Source organism: Pristiophorus japonicus, chromosome 5, assembly GCF_044704955.1.
Source record: "Pristiophorus japonicus isolate sPriJap1 chromosome 5, sPriJap1.hap1, whole genome shotgun sequence".
In the NCBI taxonomy this organism is placed as follows: Eukaryota; Metazoa; Chordata; class Chondrichthyes; family Pristiophoridae; genus Pristiophorus; species Pristiophorus japonicus.
This window is the reverse complement of record NC_091981.1, coordinates 264,352,517-264,377,025: the sequence shown is the minus strand read 5'-3', so window position 1 is coordinate 264,377,025 and position 24,509 is coordinate 264,352,517. Positions and strand designations below refer to the sequence as shown.

General features: G+C 44.7%; 1 protein-coding gene across 1 annotated transcript in view; it reads right to left on the bottom strand.

The window, feature by feature from the left end:
* The window catches only part of vipr2 (vasoactive intestinal peptide receptor 2), a gene marked incomplete at its 5' end in the record, with an annotated part of 192,328 nt that overhangs the window by 49,252 nt on the left and 118,567 nt on the right, over positions 1–24,509 (bottom strand). The window contains 2 exon segments of the mRNA XM_070880248.1: positions 5,951–6,083; positions 22,819–22,916. Coding sequence (XP_070736349.1) covers positions 5,951–6,083; positions 22,819–22,916 — 231 coding nt within the window.

Genomic DNA, 24,509 nt, shown 5'->3' with positions numbered 1-24,509 from the left:
GGCCTGATGGACTGCATCCCAGAGTACTTAAGGAGGTGGCCTTGGAAATAGTGGATGCGTTGACAGTCATTTTCCAACATTCCATTGACTCTGGATCAGTTCCTATGGAGTGGAGGGTAGCCAATGTAACCCCACTTTTTAAAAAAGGAGGGAGAGAGAAAACAGGGAATTATAGACCGGTCAGCCTGACATCGGTAGTGGGTAAAATGATGGAATCAATTATTAAGGATGTCATAGCAGTGCATTTGGAAAGAGGTGACATGATAGGTCCAAGTCAGCATGGATTTGTGAAAGGGAAATCATGCTTGACAAATCTTCTGGAATTTTTTGAGGATGTTTCCAGTAGAGTGGATAAGGGAGAACCAGTTGATGTGGTATATTTGGACTTTCAGAAGGCGTTCGACAAGGTCCCACACAAGAGATTGATGTGCAAAGTTAGAGCACATGGGATTGGGGGTAGTGTACTGACATGGATTGAGAACTGGTTGTCAGACAGGAAGCAAAGAGTAGGAGTAAATGGGTACTTTTCAGAATGGCAGGCAGTGACTAGTGGGGTACCGCAAGGTTCTGTGCTGGGGCCCCAGCTGTTTACACTGTACATTAATGATTTAGATGAGGGGATTAAATGTAGTATCTCCAAATTTGCGGATGACACTAAGTTGGGTGGCAGTGTGAGCTGCGAGGAGGATGCTGTGAGGCTGCAGAGCGACTTGGATAGGTTAGGTGAGTGGGCAAATGCATGGCAGATGAAGTATAATGTGGATAAATGTGAGGTTATCCACTTTGGTGGTAAAAACAGAGAGACAGACTATTATCTGAATGGTGACAGATTAGGAAAAGGGGAGGTGCAAAGAGACCTGGGTGTCATGGTACATCAGTCATTGAAGGTTGGCATGCAGGTGCAGCAGGCGGTTAAGAAAGCAAATGGCATGTTGGCCTTCATAGCAAGGGGATTTGAGTACAGGGGCAGGGAGGTGTTGCTACAGTTGTACAGGGCATTGGTGAGGCCACACCTGGAGTATTGTGTACAGTTTTGGTCTCCTAACCTGAGGAAGGACATTCTTGCTATTGAGGGAGTGCAGCGAAGGTTCACCAGACTGATTCCCGGGATGGCGGGACTGACCTATCAAGAAAGACTGGATCAACTGGGCTTGTATTCACTGGAGTTCAGAAGAATGAGAGGGGACCTCATAGAAACATATAAAATTCTGACGGGGTTAGACAGGTTAGATGCAGGAAGAATGTTCCCAATGTTGGGGAAGTCCAGAACCAGGGGTCACAGTCTAAGGATAAGGGGTAAGCCATTTAGGACCGAGATGCGGAGGAACTTCTTCACCCAGAGAGTGGTGAACCTGTGGAATTCTCTACCACAGAAAGTTGTTGAGGCCAATTCACTAAATATATTCAAAAAGGAGTTAGATGAGGTCCTTACTGCTAGGGGGATCAAGGGGTATGGCGAGAAAGCAGGAATGGGGTACTGAAGTTGAATGTTCAGCCATGAACTCATTGAATGGCGGTGCAGGCTGGAAGGGCCGAATGGCCTACTCCTGCACCTATTTTCTATGTTTCTATGTTTCTATGATATCTGATGTCTCAGCTTCCATTGCAGCACAAGCCACTCAACGTCTGAGTGCTGTAGTGGAAGTTCAGACTTCTGTTGTACAGGCTCGGCTTGTTTTCACGCAAGCTCAGAATGTTACCATTGTGGCTGGGTTTACCAGTGTGAAAAGGGACTTGCAAGGTGTCACAGCTGTCCAGCAATCTGTCGTCCAACAGATGGCTAGGAATGCTGAGGTGCCACCCCAAGGGGAGTAGCAGTGGCTCCCTGGGGGACGAACCTGATGTCTAGTCTCAGGATGGCAGCATTCGTCCTCCTACCACTGCCACTCAGCCAGTGCCCTTGCCTTTGCTTGTCAGCCAGCCAGCCCAGACTGCTGACGCCCATGCTGAGGTGGTGCAGTCCGCAGCCGGGCCTCCGAGGCCCAGAGCAGAGGTCATCCTGCAAGGCCATCTGGAGTCTCCCTCACCGGAAGTCAGCAGCCTTCCACCAGCCATGCTGCAGCCACTGGGCTGTGGAGGAGCACTCCGCTTTGAAGGAGCACTAGGACAGGCAAAGGCACACTGAAGACCTGCACTAAGGGAATGTACAAGGGTGATTAGTTGACTTTGTTATGTAATATTGGATGGATTGAAGTATCAAGTTGGATTGGAATGTTTCTTTGGTGGTGATTTTTATTTCAGCATTGTGGCCAATCAAACGCTGTAACGGTCAGTAACAAAAGGAAGGTAAGGTGTGGAACTAGTGCTGAATGGGGAATTTGGGCTGCGTTCATTGGTACCACAGTCAGACGAGTTGATCACGGACCGCCCGGGCAAAAAGGGCTGTCTGGGTTGCCTCCTTCCTTCAGTTTCCGCCTCCACCTCCTCCTCCTCAGCTGGTTGCCATATGCTGTGCCCTCATAATGGTGAGGTTCTGGAGCCTGCAGCAGATCACGACGAATCTTGAGACGTGCTCTGGTGAGTACTGCAGGGCTTCTCCAGAGTGGTCCAGGCAGCGGAAGCGTTCTGCTCAATCAGATTCCGGGTAGCAGCATGGCTCTCATTCTACACATGCTGCCCAGGTGTGGTTGGGTTGCAGAGCGGAGTAATGAGCCAGGTAGTCAGCGGATACTTGTCACCCAGTAGCTACCCTCTGGTTTGTCGTAGTGGCTCAAAGTCTGAGGGAACAGCAGACTGACACAGAATAAAAGCATCATGACTGCTGCCACAATACTAGCCATTCACCATCAAGATGTGCTGAGCATGGTCGCACACCAAGTGCACATTCAGCGAGTGGAAACCTTTGCGGCTGTGGTAGTTCTCAGCATTTGGATGCGTGCAATCGATAGCCCCCTGCACCATGAAGAAGCCCACTATCCTGGTAAAGCCACGTGCACGCTCCACCTGCTTCTCTCTGGTCAGAGAGAAGACAATGTGCCGAAAATTCCGGCCTCGCCGGCTCCGTACGAAGTGTGCACGGACCCGGCGAGGCCTTGCAAAAGCCGGATTTCGGAGCGCGATGCGCATGCACCAAAAACCGACTTTTCTGATCTGTCAAGATTTCTCTTGACTGATCCTCCCCATTCCTGGGAGAAGGACATTCACGCAGGAGAGATCGGGCTATTTGTTCAACTCATGTCCAGCGAATGTCCTTCAGACTTTCATGCCTGGTGAGAGCAGGCATACAGCTTACTTTTGCCAGCGTAAGAGTTTTAAAACATATAAAAATTAAATTTAATCATATATTTTTATGTTAAAAACCCTATCCATTAAGTTAACTTTATTTTAAACCCTATAAAACACGTTAAAAAAAAATCCAAAAAATACATATTTTTTCTAAAACATTTAGAACTGTGAATAACTGTCCGAAGGAGAAAGGCATACTGAGCTATGGGGAGAGAGTGGCGCAGCAGGATTGGATTTGGATTACTCTAGCAAAGAGCCAGCACAGTCACAATTGGCCAAATGGCCTCCTTCCGAATGGTAAACGTCTTTGGTTGTTAATCCCATTGCACTGCTGAAGTGCAGTTCAATGGCAGAAATGTCAGGCTCACTGCTACAACTAACTCTCCAGCTGATCGACAGGGAGATATCGCTGGCTAGGCTCGGAGTGCACTGGACAACTATTCACCTTGTTAAGTTATTTAAAGAAGAAGCAGTGACCTCTGGGGCGATCTGGGTCCTTTTTGTGGGAGTTGTACTGTTCCTTTAAAACAATATTAATTAATCACAAAGACATTACACTAAAACTGTGTATACATTTCTTTATGAACTTTGGCTTTGAGTGGAGTGACCTGTCATTTTTCAGTTTTCACTCTCCAAGGATTACTGCTTGTTTGGCTTTGAATTGAACATTGCATAAACCCCACTGGCTGATCTCAAACACTTGGTGCGTATCTAAATGCCATGTAGTTTGTGACCATTAAAGGACAGGGGACCAGAGCGTAGAAACTCAAAATGGAATTCCAAACCCAGCGAAATCAAATGACATTAACTTGGGCTGTGACGCTATAAAAGCAAATAAGAAGCAAGATAAGATTTTGTGCAATGGAAAAGTAGAAACGCAGTAAAGCTAGCTTCAACGTGACATCAGCTTGCCAGATAAAACAAACCAAAAGAATCTTGTATACAAGTAAACTTATCTCTGCAAAAGTAAAAACACAGCTGGTGCTTGGTTATGTTTGTGTAGATGCACCACCAGTGTAGCACAGAACCATTTCAGTTGTACTAAGCAACATGTGTTGCTTTTATGGAGCTCTGATTTCTGGCTCCTCTTGGTCACCAGCTTTGCTCACTGGGCCTTCTTTCTAACCCCGTTTCCCTTTGACTCTCCCAGATTCTGCCTTGGTGTCGCCGCAATCCGTTGCGGTCAAAATGGTAGTGGTATTGGAGGTGAGTCTCCTCAGACCTTCCGCTGCTCTGCCACTGTAACCTTGGCGGAGGTGCGGCAGAAACCCAATTTCTGGGCTGAGGTTACAGTGGTGCAGTAGGAGAAGCTTTGTGGAAATTCACCCCCTCCCCCACACTCTTAGCTTCTGTGCACTAACCCTTTAACACTGTGCACCATCTACAGGATGCACTGCAGCAACTCGCCAATGCTTCTCCCAAACCTGTGTCCGCCACCTAGAAGGATGGGGGCCAGAAAGTAAGAACTCAACTTAGAATTCTAAACCCAGCCTAAGCTGGAGAAAGGTACACAGTAGTGTTCCCCAGGGGTCAGTTCTAGGACCACTGCTTTTTTTGATATATATTAATGACTTAGATTTGGGTGTACAGCGCACAATTTCAAAATTTGCACATGACACAATATTGGAAGTATAATGAACAATGAGGAGGATAGTGATAGACTTCAAGAGGACATAGACAGGTGAAATTGGCAGACATGTGGCAGATGAAATTTAATGCAGAAAAATGTGAAGTGATATATTTTGATAGAAAGAATGAGGTGAAGAAATATAAACTAAAGGGTACAATCCTAAAGGAGGTGCATGAAATCTCTTAAATCTCTTCTGCCTTCCACCCTATCACAGACTTTCCCTTTTGTTCTTTCCTCCCCTCCCCCTTTCACTGCCCCCGCACTTCCTTAAGAACCTGTTACATCTCAAACTTTTCCAGTTCTGACGAAGGGTCATCGACCTGAAACGTTCACTCTGCTTCTCTCCACAGATGCTGCCTGACCTGCTGAGATTTCCAGCATTTTCTGTTTTTATTTCCGATTCCAGCATCGACAGTATTTTGTTTTTGTGTTTGTGGTAAAGCATGTCTGTTTAGTTGATCTCGTGGCATGATTTGAAGAAGAGGCGGTAGGTCCCCAATATTTCTCCTTCAACCTACACCACCAAAAGAACAGATGAACCATTCAACCATCTTGTTGCTGTTCATGAGACCTTGCTGCGTACATGTTTGGTGGCTGTGTTTGCCTACACCAAAATGTTCCCAAACTGGAGGTGGGGTTGGGGGCCATGCCTGGGTTATTGAGGGTTGCGAGGAGAATGGGTTAGCCAAGAACCACATAGCCAGAGGAGGTGCATTATGGTTTATCTCAGCACAGTATGGGATGTTTGAGCCCCTGTTGATTCCTCGAAGCGTTTTTTGTTCAAGCTGATTTTAAAAAGTTAATTATCTATCTGGAAAGACTCAGAACAGAATATTATGGTCATTAACTTACTAAATCATTCCAATTTAGTGCAATAGGTTCATTATGTGGTATAGACCATGTTTATAAAAGTCACTGCATTTCAAAGTAATCCATTGTACATGAAGTTTTTGCATGCATTTTGACATGATTATGTGTCAGATCAATACAAGTTTTATTAACAGCAACAGTCTTTTTGTTAGTAATCTGTGGGCATATTACTTGATGAGATACCTTGTGCTTAAAAGAATCTAACGATGAATTCTCAAGACTTACCAGTGCTGTTTCATTACACTGAATACTATGTGCTGAATACAGTACAGCATCCTTTAGTAAAACAGATATCGCCCGCAAAATGAAAGAGAAAAACAGATTCAGGTGGATGTAGTTCCGAGTACAATGAAGTTTTCTGTATTCAGGGAAAAAAGAGCAGAAAGAAATTAGTTTGTTGAATAATATCCCTTTCACCTAGATTTTCCAAAAAGTGTTCATTTTAAATTGGTTGCTACCAGTATTAAAATAATATCCATAAAAAAAATAATGAGGCTTGCATCCCTTAAAGGACTATATAAAAACCGAACTGCAATATTTTGTATTATTGGATGAACTCTTGCCCTTAATGTGAATCATCTTCATTTTGTGTCATTTTTAACCTAGACGTTAAGCACCAAAATTGCTTTAGTAACTTTTCAACCCTACTCAGTAATACAGAGTCAAGCGTCATACATACTCACGAATCATTTTTAGTTGGGCGAGTGATGTGGCAAAAGATATAAACCAAAAATATTAATGGCCACAAATAATAAACAAGCACTTGATGTGTTCGTATGGCATTCCTCTGCATATTGTTTTAGTAGAAGTCTAAGCCTGTTTATATTAAATGGGTTAAAATAGGAACATTGGAAAGTACAGGACCGGAAAAGACCCTGCAGCCCTTATGATAGGTCCCAAAAACAAATGCCACTTGATCAAGAAAGAAAGATCTTGCATTTATATAGCACCTTTCACGACCTCAGGATATCCCAGAGCAGCCTACAGCCAATTAAGCACTTTTGATGTGGAGTTATTCTTGCAATATAGGAAATGCGGAAGCCAATGTGTGCACACCAAGCTCCTTCAAACAGCAACGTGATAATGATCAGGTGATCTGTTTTTTAGTGATGCTTGCATGATGGATAAATATTGGCCAGTACACCATGTGAAACTCCCTGCTCTTCTTTGAATAGTGTCATGGGATCTTTTCCATCCACCTGAGAGGACAGATGGGGCCTCAGTTTAACATCTCATCTGAAAGACATCTTAAACCAATGTCTGCCTTCTCAGATGGACGTAAAAAATCCCGTATCTTCAAAATAGTGCTATGAGATTTTTACGTCCACCTGAGAAGGCAGATGTTGGTTTAAGATCTCTTTCGGATGAGACGTTAAACTGAGGCCCGGCTGTCCTGTCAGGTGGATGGAAAAGATCCCATGACACTATTCGAAGAAGAGCAGGGAGTTCTCCCTGGTGTCCTGGCGAACATTTATCCTTCAAGTAACATCACTTAAAACAGATTATTTGGTCATTATCTCATTGCTGTTTGTAGGACCTTATTTCCTACATTACAAGAGTGACTATACTTCAAAAGTACTTCACTGTGATTGGGGACATTGTGAGCTCATGAAAGGCGCTATATAAATGCACGTCTTTCTATTTTTTCTTTTGTAAGTGACCTTTGTCGATTGGAATTTCTACCTTTATGAGTAAGTCAGGCAGAAAATCCCTGTGGAAGAAATCTTTCCAAGAAACCTTGAGAAAGTTGCAGGACATCAGAGGGAATGACCAGAAAGAGAAGGTCAGCCACATTGCACAGGAGTTGGACTCTCAACCTGCTTAAAGCATTCATTGAGACAGGAAGTAACTCACGACTCTCAGAGCACTGATCCGTGCACAGGCAGGCTCCTTTATGCCGAAAACAGTATCAACTTCTAGCACTGTGTGCAACAAACCATGGCCTAATCTGCTGACTATAGTCAATCAGCTGATTATGACCATTCTCCAAACAGTGTAGGGACATGTCTATACTGAGCTCCATGTAGTCAGCTGATGACTAATTGACCAGTTGGTGACTGCCTATAGAATTACTATAACTAATGTACCACCTCCCTCTATGAATGATCTTCTGGATGTTTCTCTCGTGGAATCATCTAATTGTTACTCTTCCAGTACTTTCTATGTCACTATTTCAAAAACAACTTGCATTTATAGAGCGCCTTTAACATAGTAAACCGTCACAAGGCACTTCACAGGAGTATTATCAAACAACATTTGACACCGAGTCACATAAAGCGATATTAGGACAGGTGACCAAATGCTTGATCAAAGAGGTAGGTCTTAAAGGAGGAGAGAGAGGTAGCAAGGCGGAGAGGCTTGGGGAGGGAATGGCAAAGCTTTTAATATCCCTTTATCAAATAATAAGCTTTACCTCTGAGAATTCTAACATTTTCTTTCTCATCACTTCTGTTTGCCCTCCATTGCAGAAAACAACAAAACCATTTCAGCACTTAATACAATGAAATGAACCTGCTGCGTGCGTCACTCAGATAAAATCTCTGCCCTTTCAGTTTCTGGGGGCACTGCGGCCTTTTTATGTCAAAGACTGGTTTTCTTTACCGGTGGGGAAGGTAGGCTGCCTGGTGCCAGATTCTTAAACAATATAAAATGACACGTTCTGAAAGTTAACGCTGTTATCAGCCCTTTGACAAATAAAAGTTACAATCACATGACGTCATCAAAACGGTTGTTTTAAAAATAATCAGCCGCTGCTTAACGTGCATAAAATATCTCAGCTACTGCGTAATAGTAAAGAATAAAGCCTTCAGCTGCTCAGAAGAGCTATTTCCATACACGACAAGATTAATAACCAATTAATAATCATGCAAAAGACAGAAATTACTCTCTGTAGTTATGAGTGGAAGTCAGTGGGAAGTATTAACCACTACCATTAAAATGAGACCTTCTCTCTTCTAATAATGGTTTTATTCCCAATCAGTGCTATTCCATTCAAACAATATTTAATATTAAATAGATCATTTTGGAATAGCAGTAACTGCTGCAATTAAATTGCCACTGATTCTATTGTTCCATCTGGTAGTAAATATACAGTTTATGGGGATTGGACAGGAAGGTGGAGTTGAGGTCGAAGATTATCCATGATCTTATTGAATGGCGGAGCAGGTTTGAGGGGCAATTCAGAATGGGAAATTAAGCTATTTAAGACTGGAAGAAACAAAATGGAACAAATAGGTTACTGGTATCGAATCAACTAAGCAGGACGTTGAAGGAGATCCAGTAGTGTTAGCAGATCTGACATTTAACATGACCCATCACTGAAGGGAACAGCAATAATCATGGGTGATTTTAACCTTCATGTTGATTGGACAAATCAAATTGGTCAGGGTAGCCTTGAGGAAGAGTTCATAGAGTGCATAATGGACGGGTTCCTGGAGCAGTATGTAATGGAACCAACCAGGGGGCAGGCTATCTTAGATCTGGTCCTGTGTAATTAGACAAGATTAATAAACAATCTCCTAGTAAAGGATCCCCTTGGAATGAGTGATCATAGCATGATTGAGTTTCAAATTCAGATGGAGGGTGTACTAAGCTTAAATAAAGGAGACTATGAAGGTATGAGGGCAGAGTTGGCTAAAGTGGACTGGGAAAATAGATTAAAGTGTAGGACGGTTGATGAACAGTGGTGTACATTTAAAGAGATACTTCACAACTCTCAAGAAAAATATATTCCAGTAAGGAGGAAAGGGTTCAAGAGAAAAGAAAGCCATCCGTGGCTAACTAAAGAAATAAAGGACAGTATCTGATTAAAAACAAGGGCATACAAAGTGGCTAAAACTAGTGGGACGACAGAAGATTGGGAAGCTTTTAAAAGTCAGCAAAGAATGATTAAAACAATGAGTAAGAAAGGGAAGATAGACTATGAAAGTAAACTAGCACAAAATATAAAAACAGATAGTAAGAGTTTCTATAAGTATATAAAAAGAAAAAGTGTGGCTAAAGTAAATGTTGGTCCCTTGGAGAACGAGACCGGGGAATTAGTAATGGGGAACATGGAGATGGCAGAAACTCTAAACAAGTATTTTGTATCAGTTTTTATGGTAGAGGACACTAACAATATTCCGGCAGTGGATAGTCAAGGGGTTATAGGAGGGGAGGAACTTAACACAATCACAATCACTAAGGAGGCGGTGCTCAGTAAGATAATGGGAATAAAGGCAGATAAATTCCCTGGAACTGATGGCTTGCATCCTCGGGTCTTAAGAGAAGTAGCGGCAGGGATTATGGATGCATTGGTTGTAATTTACCAAAATTCCCTGGATTCTGGGGAGGTCCCAGCAGATTGGAAAACTGCAAATGTAATGCCCCTATTTAAAAAAGGAGGCAGACAAAAAGCAGGAAACTTTAGACCAGTTAGCTTAACATCTGTAGTTGGGAAAATGTTGGAGTCCATTATTAAAGAAGCAGTAGCAGGACATTTGGAAAAGCAAAATTTGCTCAGGCAGAGTCAGCATGGATTTATGAAGGGGAAATCATGTTTGACAAATTTGCTGGAATTCTTTGCGGATGTAACGAACAGGGTGGATAAAGGGGAACTAGTGGATGTGGTGTATTTGGACTTCCAGAAGGCATTTGACAAGGTGCCACATAAAAGGTTACTGCACAAGATAAAAGTTCATGGGGTTGGGGGTAATATATTAGCATGGATAGATGATTGGCTGACAAACAGAAAACAGAGAGTCGCGATAAATGGTTCATTCTCTGGTTGGCAATCAGTAACGAGTGGGATGCCGCATGGATCAGTGCTGGGACCCCAACTATTTACAATCTATATTAACGACTTGGAAGAGGGGACTGAGTGTAAAGTAGCCAAGTTTGCTGACGATACAAAGATGGGAGGAAGGGCACTGTGTGAGGAGGACATAAAGAGGCTGCAGGAGGACATAGACAGGCTAAGTGAGTGGGCAAGAATTTGGCAGATGGAGTATAATGTTGGAAAGTGTGAGGTCATGTACTTTGGCAGAAAAAAATCAAAGAGCAAGTTATTTTTTAAATGGAGAAAGATTGCAAAGTGCTGCAGTACAGCAGGACCTGGGAGTACTTGTGCATGAAACACAAAAGAATAGTATGCAGGTACAGCAGGTGATCAGGAAGGCCAATGGAATCTTGGTCTTTATTGCAAAGGGGATGGCATATAAAAGCAGGGAAGTCTTGTTTCAGCTATACAAGGTATTGGTGAGGTCACACCTGGAATACCGCGTGCAGTTTTGGTTTCCATATTTACGAAAGGATATACTTGCTGTGGAGGCAGTTCAGAGAAGGTTCACTAGGTTAATCCCGGGGATGAGTGGGTTGAGTTATGAGGAAAGGTTGAGTAGGCTGGGCCTCTACTCATTGAAATTCCGAAGAATGAGAGGTGATCTTATCGAAATATATAAGATTATGAGGGGGCTTGACAAGGTGGATGCAAAGAGGATGTTTTCACTGGTGGGGGAGACTAGAACTAGAGGGCACGATCTTAGAATAAGGGGCCACCCATGTAGAACTGAAATGAGGAGAAATTTCTACTCTCGGAGGGTTGTGAAATTGTGGAATTCGCTGCCTCAGAGAGCTGTGGAAGCTGGGACATTAAATAAATTTAAGACAGAAATAGACAGTTTCTTAAACGATAAGGGCTTATGGGGAGCTGGCAGGGAAGTGGAGCTGATTCCATGATCAGATCAGCCATGATCTTATTGAATGGCAGAGCAGGCTCGAGGGGCCTTATGGCCTACTCCTGTTCCTATTTCTTATGTTTTTATGAAGTAAAGCAATGAACCAAGTAATAGAAACATAGAAAATAGGTGCAGGAGTAGGCCATTTGGCCCTTCGAGCCTGCACCATCATTCAGTATGATCATGGCTGATCATGCAACTTCAATACCCCATTCCTGCTTTCTCTCCATACCCATTGATCCCTTTAGTAAGGGCCACATCTAACTCCCTTTTGAATATATCTAATGAACTGGCCTCAAAAACTTGCTGTGGTAGAGAATTCCACAGGTTCACAATTCTCTGAGTGAAGAAGTTTCTCCTCATCTCGGCCCTAAATGGCTTATCACTTACCCTTGGACTGTGTCCCCTGGTTCTGGACTTCCCCAACATCGGGAACATTCTTCCTGCATCTAACCTGTCCAATCCCGTCAGAACTTTATACATTTCTATGAGGTCCCCTCTCATTCTTCTAAATTCCAGTGATTATAAGCCTAGTCGATCCAGTCTTTCTTCATATGTCAGTCCTGCCATCCCGGGAATCAGTCTGGTGAACTTTTGCTGTACTCTATCAATAGCAAGAATGTCCTTCCTCAGATTAAGAGACCAAAACTGTACAAAATATTCAAGGTGTGGCCTCACCAAGGCCCTGTACAACTGCAGTAAGAACTCCCTGCTCCTATATTCAAATCCTCTCGATACGAAGGCCAACATGCCATTTGTCTTCTTCACTGCTTGCTGTACTTGCATGCCAACTTTCAATGACTGATGTACCATGACACCCAGGTCTCGTTGTAACTCCCCTTTTCCCAATCTGTCACCATTTAGATAATATTCTGCCTTCCTGTTTTTGTCACCAAAGTGGATAAACTCACATTTATCCACATTATACTGCATCTGCAATGCATTTGCCCGCTCACCTAACCTGGCAGATTAGGAAAAGGGGAGGTGCAATGAGACCTGGGTGTCATGGTACATCAGTCATTGAAAGTTGGCATGCAGGTACAGCAGGCGGTGAAGAAGGCAAATGGCATGTTGGCCTTCATAGCTAGGGGATTTGAGTATAGGAGCAGGGAAGTCTTACTGCAGTTGTACAGGGCCTTGGTGAGGCCTCCCCTGGAATATTGTGTTCAATTTTGGTCTCCTAACCTGAGGAAGGATGTTCTTGCTGTTGAGGGAGTGCAGCGAAGGTTCACCAGACTGATTCCTGGGATGGCAGGACTGACATATGAGGAGAGACTGGATCATCTGGGCCTGTATTCACTGGCGTTTAGAAGGATGAGAGGGGATCTCATAGAAACATATAAAATTCTGACGGATTTAGATAGGTTAGATGCAGGAAGAATGTTCCCGATGTTGGGGAAGGACAGAACCAGGGGAAACAGTCTAAGGATCAGGGGTAAGCCATTTAGGACTGAGATGAGGAGAAACTTCTTCACTCAGAGAGTTGTTAACCTGTGGAATTCCCTACTGCAGAGAGTTGTTGATGCCAGTTCATTGGATATATTCAAGAGGGAGTTAGATATGGCTCTTACGGCTAATGGGATCAAGGGGTATGGAGAGAAAGCAGGAAAGGGGTACTGAGGTGAATGATCAGCCGTGGTCTTATTGAATCATGGTGCAGGCTCAAAGGGCTGAAAGGCCTACTCCTGCATCTATTTTCTATGTTTCTATGTAATGGTCAATGGGTGTTTTTGTGACTGGAAGGCTGTTTTCAGTGGGTTTCCACACGGCTCAGTACTAGGACCCTTGCTTTTTCTGGTATATATCAATGATTTCGACTTGAATGTAGGGGGTATGATTAAGAAGTTTGCAGATGATATAAGAATTGGCCGTGTGGTTGATAATGAAGAAGAAAACTGTAGATGGCAGGAAGTTATCGATGGACTGATCAGGTGGGCAGGACAGTGGCAAATGGAATTCAATCTGGAGAAGTGTGAGGTAATGCATTTTGGGAGGGGTAACAAGGAAAACGAATACACAATAAATGGTAGGACAATGAGAAGAGTAGAGGAACAGAGGGACCTTGGAGTGCATGTCCACAGATCCCTGAAGGTGGCAGGACACGTAGATAAGGTAGTTTAGAATACTTGCCTTTATTAGCCGAGGCATAGAATATAAGAGCAGGGTGATTTTATGCTTGAACTGTATAAAACACTAGTTAGGCCACAACTAGAGGACTGCGTGCAGTTCTGATCACCACATTACAGGAAAGATGTGATTGCACTAGAGACGGTACGGGAAGATTTACGAAGATGTTGCCTGGACTGCAGAATTTTAGATATGAGGACAGATTGGATAGGCTGGGGTTCTTTTCTTTGGAACAGAGGAGGCTGAGGGGAGACCTAATTGAGGTGTATAAAATTATGAGGGGCCGAGATAGAGTGGATAGGAAGGACCTATTTCCCTTAGCAGAGGGGTCAATAACCAGGGGGGTATAGATTTAACGTGAGAGATAGGAGGTTTAGAGGGGATTTGAGGAGAAATATTTTCACCCAGAGGGTGGTGGGGGTCTGGAACTCACTGCCTGAAAGGGCGGTAGAGGCAGAAACCCTCATGGCATTTAAAAACAACTTGGATATGCACTTGAAGTGCCGTAACCTACAAGGCTACGGACCAAGAGGTAGAAAGTGGGGTTAGGCTGGATAGCTCTTTGTCGGCCGGCGCGGACACGATGGGCCGATTGGCCTCCCGTGTTGTAAATTTCTATGATTCTATATGGAAGGGAATATCTGGGTTCAGCATTGGAGGTGAACACATGGAATTATTTAAGAAACAATTGAATGCTGCAATGGGGAGATTTTAGGCTCTTTCTAAGAGAGACAGAATGATCTATCTCCTCTATATTTACTGTATGATCTATAATGTCAGTTCCACAATCTCCTTCTGAGGAGCCACAGGTCGTGTTGGTCAAAGACTCGGGACTATAGTGGGGTAGCCCTATCTTCGAGCCACATTCTCTTTGAGCCCCGGTTCCTCACTGGGAGCACAGGATCACGGTTAACTCCTCACATGTCAGTAATTCATTACTGTCTATCGCTGCTGCTTCTACACAGGCTGTCTAACTCTTGCTGCTTCTCCAAATGCAACCACTCGACTGACATACTGTGCATTTTTTTAGCTTTCTCTGGTATTATTTCGACCCATCAAGAGCTAGTTGGGCTACTTAATAATAAACATATTGAGGAAAGTTTAGTGCCAGGCCCGGGGACAGTTAATAGCAGTTATTTGTCTCTTGCAATGCCTGACTTTTCTACCACAGTCAGCTCATAGTGGGACATGCTCACCTTGTTAGAGAACGTTTGGTCTAATCTTTACATTTGTTATTTTGTTAATTTTTCCCTACAAAGTGCAGCAGATGCTTAATCTCACAGCAACACATTCCATGTGGCAAAAAATACACCTGGCAGCAAACTAAATGTTCACCTTTTGAAATATGGGACACAGGAACCTTGGCTCTTGCTAATCAGAATCCAATTACAGCTGCTAACATCTTACTCAGTTACGCAGGGGTGAAGTTTTGGGCCGCGCCTAGAACAGCGCAGCCCCGACCTGGACGCCTGTTTTTCGCGCCCGAAAGTGCGTCAAAAAAAACCTTCAGATTCTCCGGCTCCCTGCAAGTTCTTTGGAGCTTGGCGCGGCACGCACAGAGCAGCGGGGGGCGATGCAAGAAAGTCGCGCCGATTCTAGAAGTGGTGGGGGGCGGAGCTAATTTAAATGAGACAATGTCGTGCCGGCAGCCTTGCGCGTGTGCGTTGGAGCACGCGCGCAGGCGCAGTAGCGCATAAACATTGGCACTTGGCCATTTTTAAAGGGACTTGGAAGAAAAGTGTTGATTTGTCTCGTGGACCCCTGGAAAGGCTTAGGATTGAATTTTGGTGATAGTTTTGTGTCTAAAGGAGTGCTTTTAGCTGCACTGTTGAATAAATCACCTGCTGAAATCAGTGAATGCTGCTTTTCACTGCTAAACTTGCAGAACAGGTGTTGCAGTGGTGCATGCAAATTAAGGACTGTGTGTTTTGAAAAATAAGAGTGTCAATTCAATACAGCAATGGAACAACGTCCACCAAGAACAAAGAATTTTTTGCATGAGGAAGTGGAGATATTAGTCAACGTCATTGAGCAGAGATGGCAGGAACTAGATACCAGCAACAGAGGTCACATAAAAGTGCCACTTAAAGAAATGAAGAAATGCTGGAACCAAGTTGCAGAAGATTACTGCGCAGTGGTGCATACCCTGAGATCTGGAAGCCAGTGTAAAAAGAAATGGCACGACCTTGGTCAAGTAGTTAGTGTAAGTAATATTTTCCATTTTTAATTTAATTGTAATTGTAACTTGGTTATCTGCATATTCCACCTTGCAGACTGACACACTCTGTAAAAAGTTATATTTTACTCTTTGCAGAAGAAATTGACTCACAACAAAAGGGAAGCAACTCGGACAGGAGGAGGCGTGCCCAATCTGCATCCACTGACACTCTTGGAACAAAGGGTAGCTGCTATGATGAGTCGGACATGGAGAAAAGCAATCAGTACAGCACAAGCTGGGCCCGCACGTGAGGGAGAGGGTAAGTTCTGAAAATGCATCGTGGCCCTTTAAATCAACCTGCTGCCTAGCCTGCTATGTGTGAGAGTACTCATGCCACCAATCTGGCCCCCTCCCTTGCTGTTAAACATTTGACTGTTCTGATGTATTTTGCAGAACATGATGATGATGATGATGACGATGCTGCTGCTGCCAACCCTGAGGATCCTGAAGATACAGAACAAGAACCAGTACAACCAAAGTCATCCCCCTGCAAAACAGATACACTGCTTTGAGTGCTGTTGAGGGGGATGACTCATCAGGGGAGGGCAGCAGCAGCCAAATTCATGGCACCGTGGCTGGCTCTGTTGCACAGGAGGGCAGGAAAAAGAGTGGGAGAGTGATAGTGATAGGGGATTCAATTGTGAGGGGAATAGATAGGCGTTTCTGCGGCCGCAGCCGAGACTCCAGGATGGTATGTTGCCTCCCTGGTGCAAGGGTCAAGGATGTCTCGGAGCGGGTGCAGGACATTCGAAAAAGGGAGGGAGAACAGCCAGTTGTCATGGTGCACATTCATACCAACGACATAGGTAAAAAAAGGGATGAGGTCCTACGAAACGAATTTAAGGAGCTAGGAGCTAAATTAAAAAGTAGGACCTCAAAAGTAGTAATCTCAGGATTGCAACCAGTGCCACGTGCTAGTCAGAGTAGAAATCGCAGGATAGCGCAGATGAATACGTGGCTTGAGCAGTGGTGCAGCAGGGAGGGATTCAAATTCCTGGGGCATTGGAACCGGTTCTGGGGGAGGTGGGACCAGTACAAACCGGACAGTCTGCACCTGGGCAGGACCGGAACCAATGTCCTAGGGGGAGTGTTTGCTGGTGCTGTTGGGGAGGAGTTAAACTAATATGGCAGGGGGATGGGAACCAATGCAGCGAGACAGAGGAAACAGTTAATTCAGAGACCATGGTCCAGAACTTAAAGAAGGGTAACTTTGAAGGTATGAGGCGTGAATTGGCTAGCATAGATTGGCGAATGATACTTAACGGGTTGACTGTGGATGGGCAATGGCAGACATTTGGAGACCGCATGGATGAACTACAACAATTGTACATTCCTGTCTGCCGTAAAAATAAAAAAGGGAAGGTGGCTCAACCGTGGCTATCAAGGGAAATCAGGGATAGTATTAAAGCCAAGGAAGTGGCATACAAATTGGCCAGAAATAGCAGCGAACCTGGGGACTGGGAGAAATTTAGAACTCAGCAGAGGAGGACAAAGGGTTTGATTAGGGCAGGGAAAATGGAGTACGAGGAGAAGCTTGCAGGGAACATTAGGACGGATTGCAAAAGTTTCTAGAGATATGTAAAGAGAAAAAGGTGGTCCCCTGCAGTCAGAATCAGGGGAAGTCATAACGGGGAACAAAGAAATGGCAAACCAATTGAACAAGTACTTTGGTTCGGTATTCACTAAGGAGGACACAAACAACCTTCCGGATATAAAAGGGGTCAGAGGGTCTAGTAAGGAGGAGGAACTGAGGGAAATCCTTTATAGTCGGGAAATTGTGTTGGGGAAATTGATGGGATTGAAGACCGATAAATCCCCAGGGCCTGATGGACTGCATCCCAGAGTACTTAAGGAGGTGGCCTTGGAAATAGCGGATGCATTGACAGTCATTTTCCAACTTTCCATTGACTCTGGATCAGTTCCTATCGAGTGGAGGGTAACCAATGTAACCTCACTTGTTAAAAAAGGAGGGAGAGAGAAAACAGGGAATTATAGACCGGTCAGCCTGACCTCAGTAGTGGGTAAAATGATGGAATCAATTATTAAGGATGTCATAGCTGCGCATTTGGAAAGAAGTGACATGATAGGTCCAAGTCAGCATGGATTTGTGAAAGGGAAATCATGCTTGACAAATCTTCTGGAATTTTTTGAGGATGTTTCCAGTAGGGTGGACAAGGGAGAACCAGTTAATGTGGTATATTTGGACTTTCAGAAGGTTTTCGACAAGGTCCCACACAAGAGATTAATGTGCAAAGTTAAAGCACATGGGATTGGGGGTAGTGTGCTGACATGGATTGAGAACTGGTTGTCAGACAGGAAGCAAAGAGTAGGAGTAAATGGGTACTTTTCAGAATGGCAGGCAATGACTAGTGGGGTACCGCAAGGATCTGTGCTGGGGCCCCAGCTGTTTACATTGTACATTAATGATTTAGACGAGGGGATTAAATGTAGTATCTCCAAATTTGCGGATGACACTAAGTTGGGTGGCAGTGTGAGCTGCGAGGAGGATGCTATGAGGCTGCAGAGTGACTTGGATAGGTTAGGTGAGTGGGCAAATGCATGGCAGATGAAGTATAATGTGGATAAATATGAAGTTATCCACTTTGGTGGTAAAAACAGAGAGACAGACTATTATCTGAATGGTGACAGATTAGGAAAAGGGGAGGTGCAACGAGACCTGGGTGTCATGGTACATCAGTCATTGAAGGTTGGCATGCAGGTACAGCAGGCGGTTAAGAAAGCAAATGGCATGTTGGCCTTCATAGCGAGGGGATTTGAGTACAGGGGCAGGGAGGTGTTGCTACAGTTGTACAGGGCCTTGGTGAGGCCACACCTGGAGTATTGTGTACAGTTTTGGTCTCCTAACTTGAGGAAGGACATTCTTGCTGTTGAGGGAGTGCAGCGAAGGTTCACCAGACTGATTCCTGGGATGGTGGGACTGACCTATCAAGAAAGACTGGATCAACTGGGCTTGTATTCACTGGAGTTCAGAAGAATGAGAGGGGACCTCATAGAAGCGTTTAAAATTCTGACGGGTTTAGACAGGTTAGATGCTGGAAGAATGTTCCCAATGTTGGGGAAGTCCAGCACCAGGGGTCACAGTCTAAGGATAAGGGGTAAGCCATTTAGGACCGAGATGAGGAGAAACTTCTTCACCCAGAGAGTGGTGAACCTGTGGAATTCTCTGCCACAGAAAGTTGTTGAGGCCAATTCACTAAATATATTCAAAAGGGAGTTAGATGAAGTCCTTACTACTAGGGGGATCAAGGGGTATGGCGAGAAAGCAGGAATGGGGTACTGAAGTTGCATGTTCAGCCATGAACTCATTGAATGGCGGTGCAGGCTTTGAAGGGCTGAATGGCCTACTCCTGCACCTATTTTCTATGTTTCTATGTCTATGTTTCAAGGGGCATCAGAGTTTCAACCCCTAGGATAGCTTCTGGTTCCACCTCCCATGGTTTTGATTCTGACGTAACGGGTCTCAGTGTTGCTGGTGATATCATGGAGCAGTTTACACCCTTTCACCCACCATCCCAGCCCACGCCCCTCTCTCTAGTACTGCCGTCTGGAACACCGAGCGTCCCACAGTCCCAGCCCGCGCCTCCCTGTGTAGTGGTGCCGCTTGCAACACCGAGCGTTCCACCGTCCGTGCCCGCGCCTCCCAGTGTAGTGCTGCCACGAGGCAGACCCAGGCAGAGAAGGAGATTGGAGACACGCTCTCCTGAGATGCAGCGTGCAACAGATGCGGCTCAGGTTGTGGCATTAGGTATGGAGACCAATGAGCTTACCCGATCACTCATCGGTGGCGTCAGTGCAGTGGGTGAAGTGGTGACGGTCCTGACGGGAGAAATAGCAATAATGACACGGGAACTTAGGGAGGGAATGTCCGAGGGAGTGCAATCGACGGCACAGGCAGTCAGGGAGGGTGTGGTTGAGGAAGCTGCTGCAACAAGGTCACACAGCCCGGCCAATCAAATGACACCCCCATGAAGAAGTGAACATTCACTGAGATGTGGATGAGAGATGGTTGCAGCCTTTCTTTGCTGCTTTTGTTCTTGTTCTTGATGTAGCTGTAGTAGCATTTTTCAAATTGAAATTGTTTTTAAAGTTTTGTAACTTTACAACTTATAAGTGATCTTATGGTTTTTATGTGATCTTATAGTGTAAATGCTCTCACATTTTGTATCTTTTTTAATTTTGCACCTCAACAGTGATCCTGAAGTTTAAATAATCTTAAGAGTGTAAGATTTTTCAAATTGAAATTGTTTTGTAAGTTTTGTAACTTTACAACTTGTAAGTAATCTTAGGGTTTTTAAGTGATCTTGTAGTGTAAATGCTCTCACATTTTGTAACTTATTTAATTTTGCATCTAAAAAGTGATCTTGAAGTTTAAGTGATCTTAGAGTGTAAAATGTTTCACATTAAGATTGTTTTGTAAGTTTATAAGTGATCTTAAAGTCTTTAAGTGACCTTCAAGAGTCATATTAAAAAGTAAAGTTTGATACAACAAATATTTTATTACAGTGACATTAACTTTTCAATAGAATATTTTTTCATTAAAACTGTTTCATGTTCCATTAACACAACACAACGTAGGAACAACTGCAAAGAATAAACATGTCCATGCGCAACAGTGGTCACAGAGCCCTCAGGCATCAGTAGTTGAAGCGTTCACGGATGAGCTGCTGGCGCAAGGCTCGAGCAATCGTTAAAAGGGCACGATGGACGGCCCTCCTCCGACCTCGTGCTCCGACATCAGTCACTTGCATGCTTTCCTGATCATCGTCATCATCTACATCCTGCTCTTCCGTAATACTATCATCATGCACTGGACCCTCACGTGGGTCTTCTGGTTCCACTACCAGCTCCTGCTGCCTCATGATGGCTAAGTTATGAAGCATGCAGCTCACAACAGTGAAGTGACCGATAATCTGAGGAGAGTATTGCAACTGTCCTCCGGAATGGTCCAGGCATCGGAATCGCTGTTTCAATATGCCAATAGTCCTCTCAATGATGCTGCGCGTCGCAATGTGCGCCATGTTGTATTGACGGTCAGCTTCTGTCCATTCACGCGTAGGGGCGTCATGAGCCAGGTGGTCAGGCCGTACCCTTTGTCTCCCAGTAGCCAGCTCTGCTCTTCTGGCTGCTGCTCAAACATGTCAGATATAACGCTGCCGCGTAGGATGAACACATCGTGGGTGCTGCCAGGGTATCTCGCATCGACTGACATGATGCGCTGCTTGTCGTCACACACGAGCTGCACATTGATAGAGTGGAAATCTTTCCTATTTCAGTACTGCTCAGAATCCTCCACAGGTGCTCACAAGGCTCTGTGGGTACAATCAATGCAGCCCTGTACCTTTGGGAAGCCGGCAATCCTGAAGAAGCCCACAGCCCTCTCATGGATCACTTGTGCGGCCATTGAGAAATTGATGAAGTCATTCCTTCGCGCACACAGTGCAGCCATGACCTGGTAAATGCAGGCATGTATTGCACATTGAGAGATGGCACACACATCTCCAGTTGTAGCCTGAAACGATCCCGAGGCATAGAAAGAAAGTGCAGCTGTTACCTTCACTGCAACAGACAGGGCAGTTGGCATTCTGCTTCTGGGATGCAAATCTGCTCTCAGCATATCACAGATCTCAGCGACAACTTCTCTGCGGAAACACAGCCTTTTGAAACAATCAGCCTCGCTCATGTCGAGGTACGAGCACCTGGCTCGCTATTGTCGACGTGGGTAAAGTCTCCTGCCCATCAACCTACGGGCTACGACGTTCCTGGTGCAGTGAGCTCTAATCAATTCTCTCCTATGCAGTGAATTGATGGCGAACTATTGCATAATATGTGGTGTTGACAATGCAGCACCCATTCTGCAAATTTAAGTTTAAAAGTGTCTATCTGGCTGCCTCTCCCTGTCCCTGGCCAAATGGCCTCAGTCCCCCTCACAGCTCGAAGGCTGCTTGCTGTGTCTTCGGCCGCCGTCAGCCACTGCCGCCGCCCCTGTCTCTTAGATGGAAGGAAGGCCTGCCTGAAGCACCACAGCTCGAAGGCTGCTTGCTGCTGCTGTTGGGCTGCTGTCGAGACACTGACGCTGCCCCTGTCTCCAACATGGAAGGCCTGCCTGATGCACAGCAGCTCGAAGGCTGCTGCTGCTTCACACAGGTAGGAACACTGAATATTTTGTCTTTGCTTTGTTTATAATTTTTTATTCAGGATGGCTCTTTATTTGTATAAGTAAGACTGCTGAATGCTTGTAGAATTTAATTACTTCCCACCCCCCCCTCCGCATTCCCTACGCCTGATTTGTAACCTACGCCTGATTTGTGAAGTGTAGGGAACGTTTTTCTGAACGTACAAAAATCTGCACTTACTCCATTCTAAGTTAGTTTGGAGTAAGTTTTCGCTGCCTAAACTTTCAAAACAGGCGTAAGTGGCTGGACACGCCCCCTTTTGAAAATAAAATTCAGTTCCAAAGTGAAACTGTTCTAACTGACTAGAACTGGAGCAAACTAAATGCCGAGAATTGCAATTTCTAAGTTACTCCATTCTAAACCAGTTGCTCCAAAAAAACAGGAGCAACTCAGGCCGAAAGTTTCTAATGACGTGAATAACCATGACCTTTCTCTGAACTCAGGACATTGAATTGTTTGGCATGGATCGGAGAGATCAGGATGGTTATATGGGCTAAATCTCGTACCCACTTAACAATGAATGGGCATTCAATATGGCCCGTAAGTGTACTGTTCTGTATGTGCTCTCGGAATTGTCAATAATGGTGTTTAGCTAAATTATTAGAAGTATGCGTGAGTCTCTTCACAAGTTATACTTGAGAAATTTGTTACATAATGTGGGATTTTCAATAAAACTAAATGGCTTGGGGTGAACATAAGAACGCAGATAAGGCCATTTGACTCAGCAAGACTACCTCAATCTTAGATACCCACCCCTCCCACCAACATCACACGCCTCAACCCATTAAGCATGAAAGGGTATTACCGTGATTATAAATGATACAAATAAAAATTTCTCACCTAAAGAAACAAAGAATCGCTGATCCAGTCGTAAGAGCAACCAAGGAGGCACTGTGACCCAGCGTATAAATAGCCTTCACTAGAATGTAAAAGGCAGCCTTGGTGAGATAAAAAGATAGCATGAGGTTAACTAAACCATCGTCAATTATACAGGACAGCCAGTAACAGTATTTGCACAAAATCCAATGACATAGACTCTAGCATCACCCTGAGATTATGCGGGGAGTGACCAGCTCCAGTTGTGCGTCATCCATTGCGTCTAACAATTACTTTAGTTTACTAAATATTTACTAATGCACTACTGAAAACATTGAACTTAAACCAATATGCTTCTCATGTGCTACTCTTAATTCAACCCTCAAATTGTCTCCACCATACAACTTCCTGTGACAGACTTGTAATTCTGACCTTTTCCCTGGCTCTGCACTTGTTTAAAACCTGTTACATCTGGAACCTTTTCTATTTCTGACAAAAGGTCACCCACCTGAAACGTTAACTCTGTTTCTCTCTCCACAGATGCTGACTGACCTGCTGAGTATTTCTCGCATTTTCTGTTTTTATTTCAGATTTCCAGCATCTGCAGTATTTGGCTTTTGTAAACAAATAATCTGTTGTATTAACACAGCCTCTTATCACGTCCATTTATTTACAAGTTTCCTATATAATGAAAGCTGCTTGAAGTTGGCTATAAACCTCGAATGATATTGAAGAGTTCCAAGACCACTGTTTATGGTTTTCATGGAGTTGCAGCATAATCAGGGGCTGGAAATTCGGCTGGAAATTCGGTTTTCTGCCGCTCCTGTTAGCCCCCCAGGAGCTTAGCTTAAAAAACAACTTTTATAAATGTTGTACTCATTAATCTGAGCCATATCACAATGTCCCTCCCCTTCACTTAAAGGGGACGGACGCTGCGAGGTCTATGTTGTGCCCACTGGGTCACCAGGGAGGGTTTCGGCCGGGCCAACAGCCCGGTACCCAATTGGCAGCCCAGCCGAACCAGCAGCCACCATTGTCGGGTCGACTCAGCAGTTGGCCGACAACTAAAACAAACTGGCGGCCGCAGCAGTGCACCCTTCCCTTTAAGGGTGGCCGCACCACCCCCCCAGGCACTGGCAGCTTCCCGGGCCAATTTTCCCCATGGGGTGGAAAAGGTGTCGCCGTCTAGCGGTAAGGGGTTGGCCCGCGGCTGACAAGAGGTCAGAGCGCCGGGCAGGGCGGAAACGTGGGGCATGGTGGAAACCCGTTACCGTCGCCACCGACACGGGGGCAATTCCGGATAGGTCGCACTGTCTGCCTGCCCCTGGTCGTAAAAAATGCATTACCGCTCTTCGAGGCTGTAACAGGCCTTAAAAAAGGGGGCAATTTCAGCCCCTCAATGTTCACTGGGTTATCCGTTCCTCGATGGAAACTGTTGTTGTACCAGAATAGTTTGAAAAGGCTGTCATAATTCTGACACAAATATAAACAAATCATGTTTTGTATTATCACAGCCTCTTATCATATACGGTCATCCCTTTTTTGTCATTCAATCACACCTGCCTTCCACTCTATCAGACCTTCCTTTTTGTTCTTGCCCCCCACCCTGTTTTCCCTGGCTCTGCACTTGTTTAAAACCTGTTACATCTATAACCTTTTCCATTTCTGACAAAAGGTCACCCACCTGAAACGTTAACTCTGTTTCTCTCTCCACA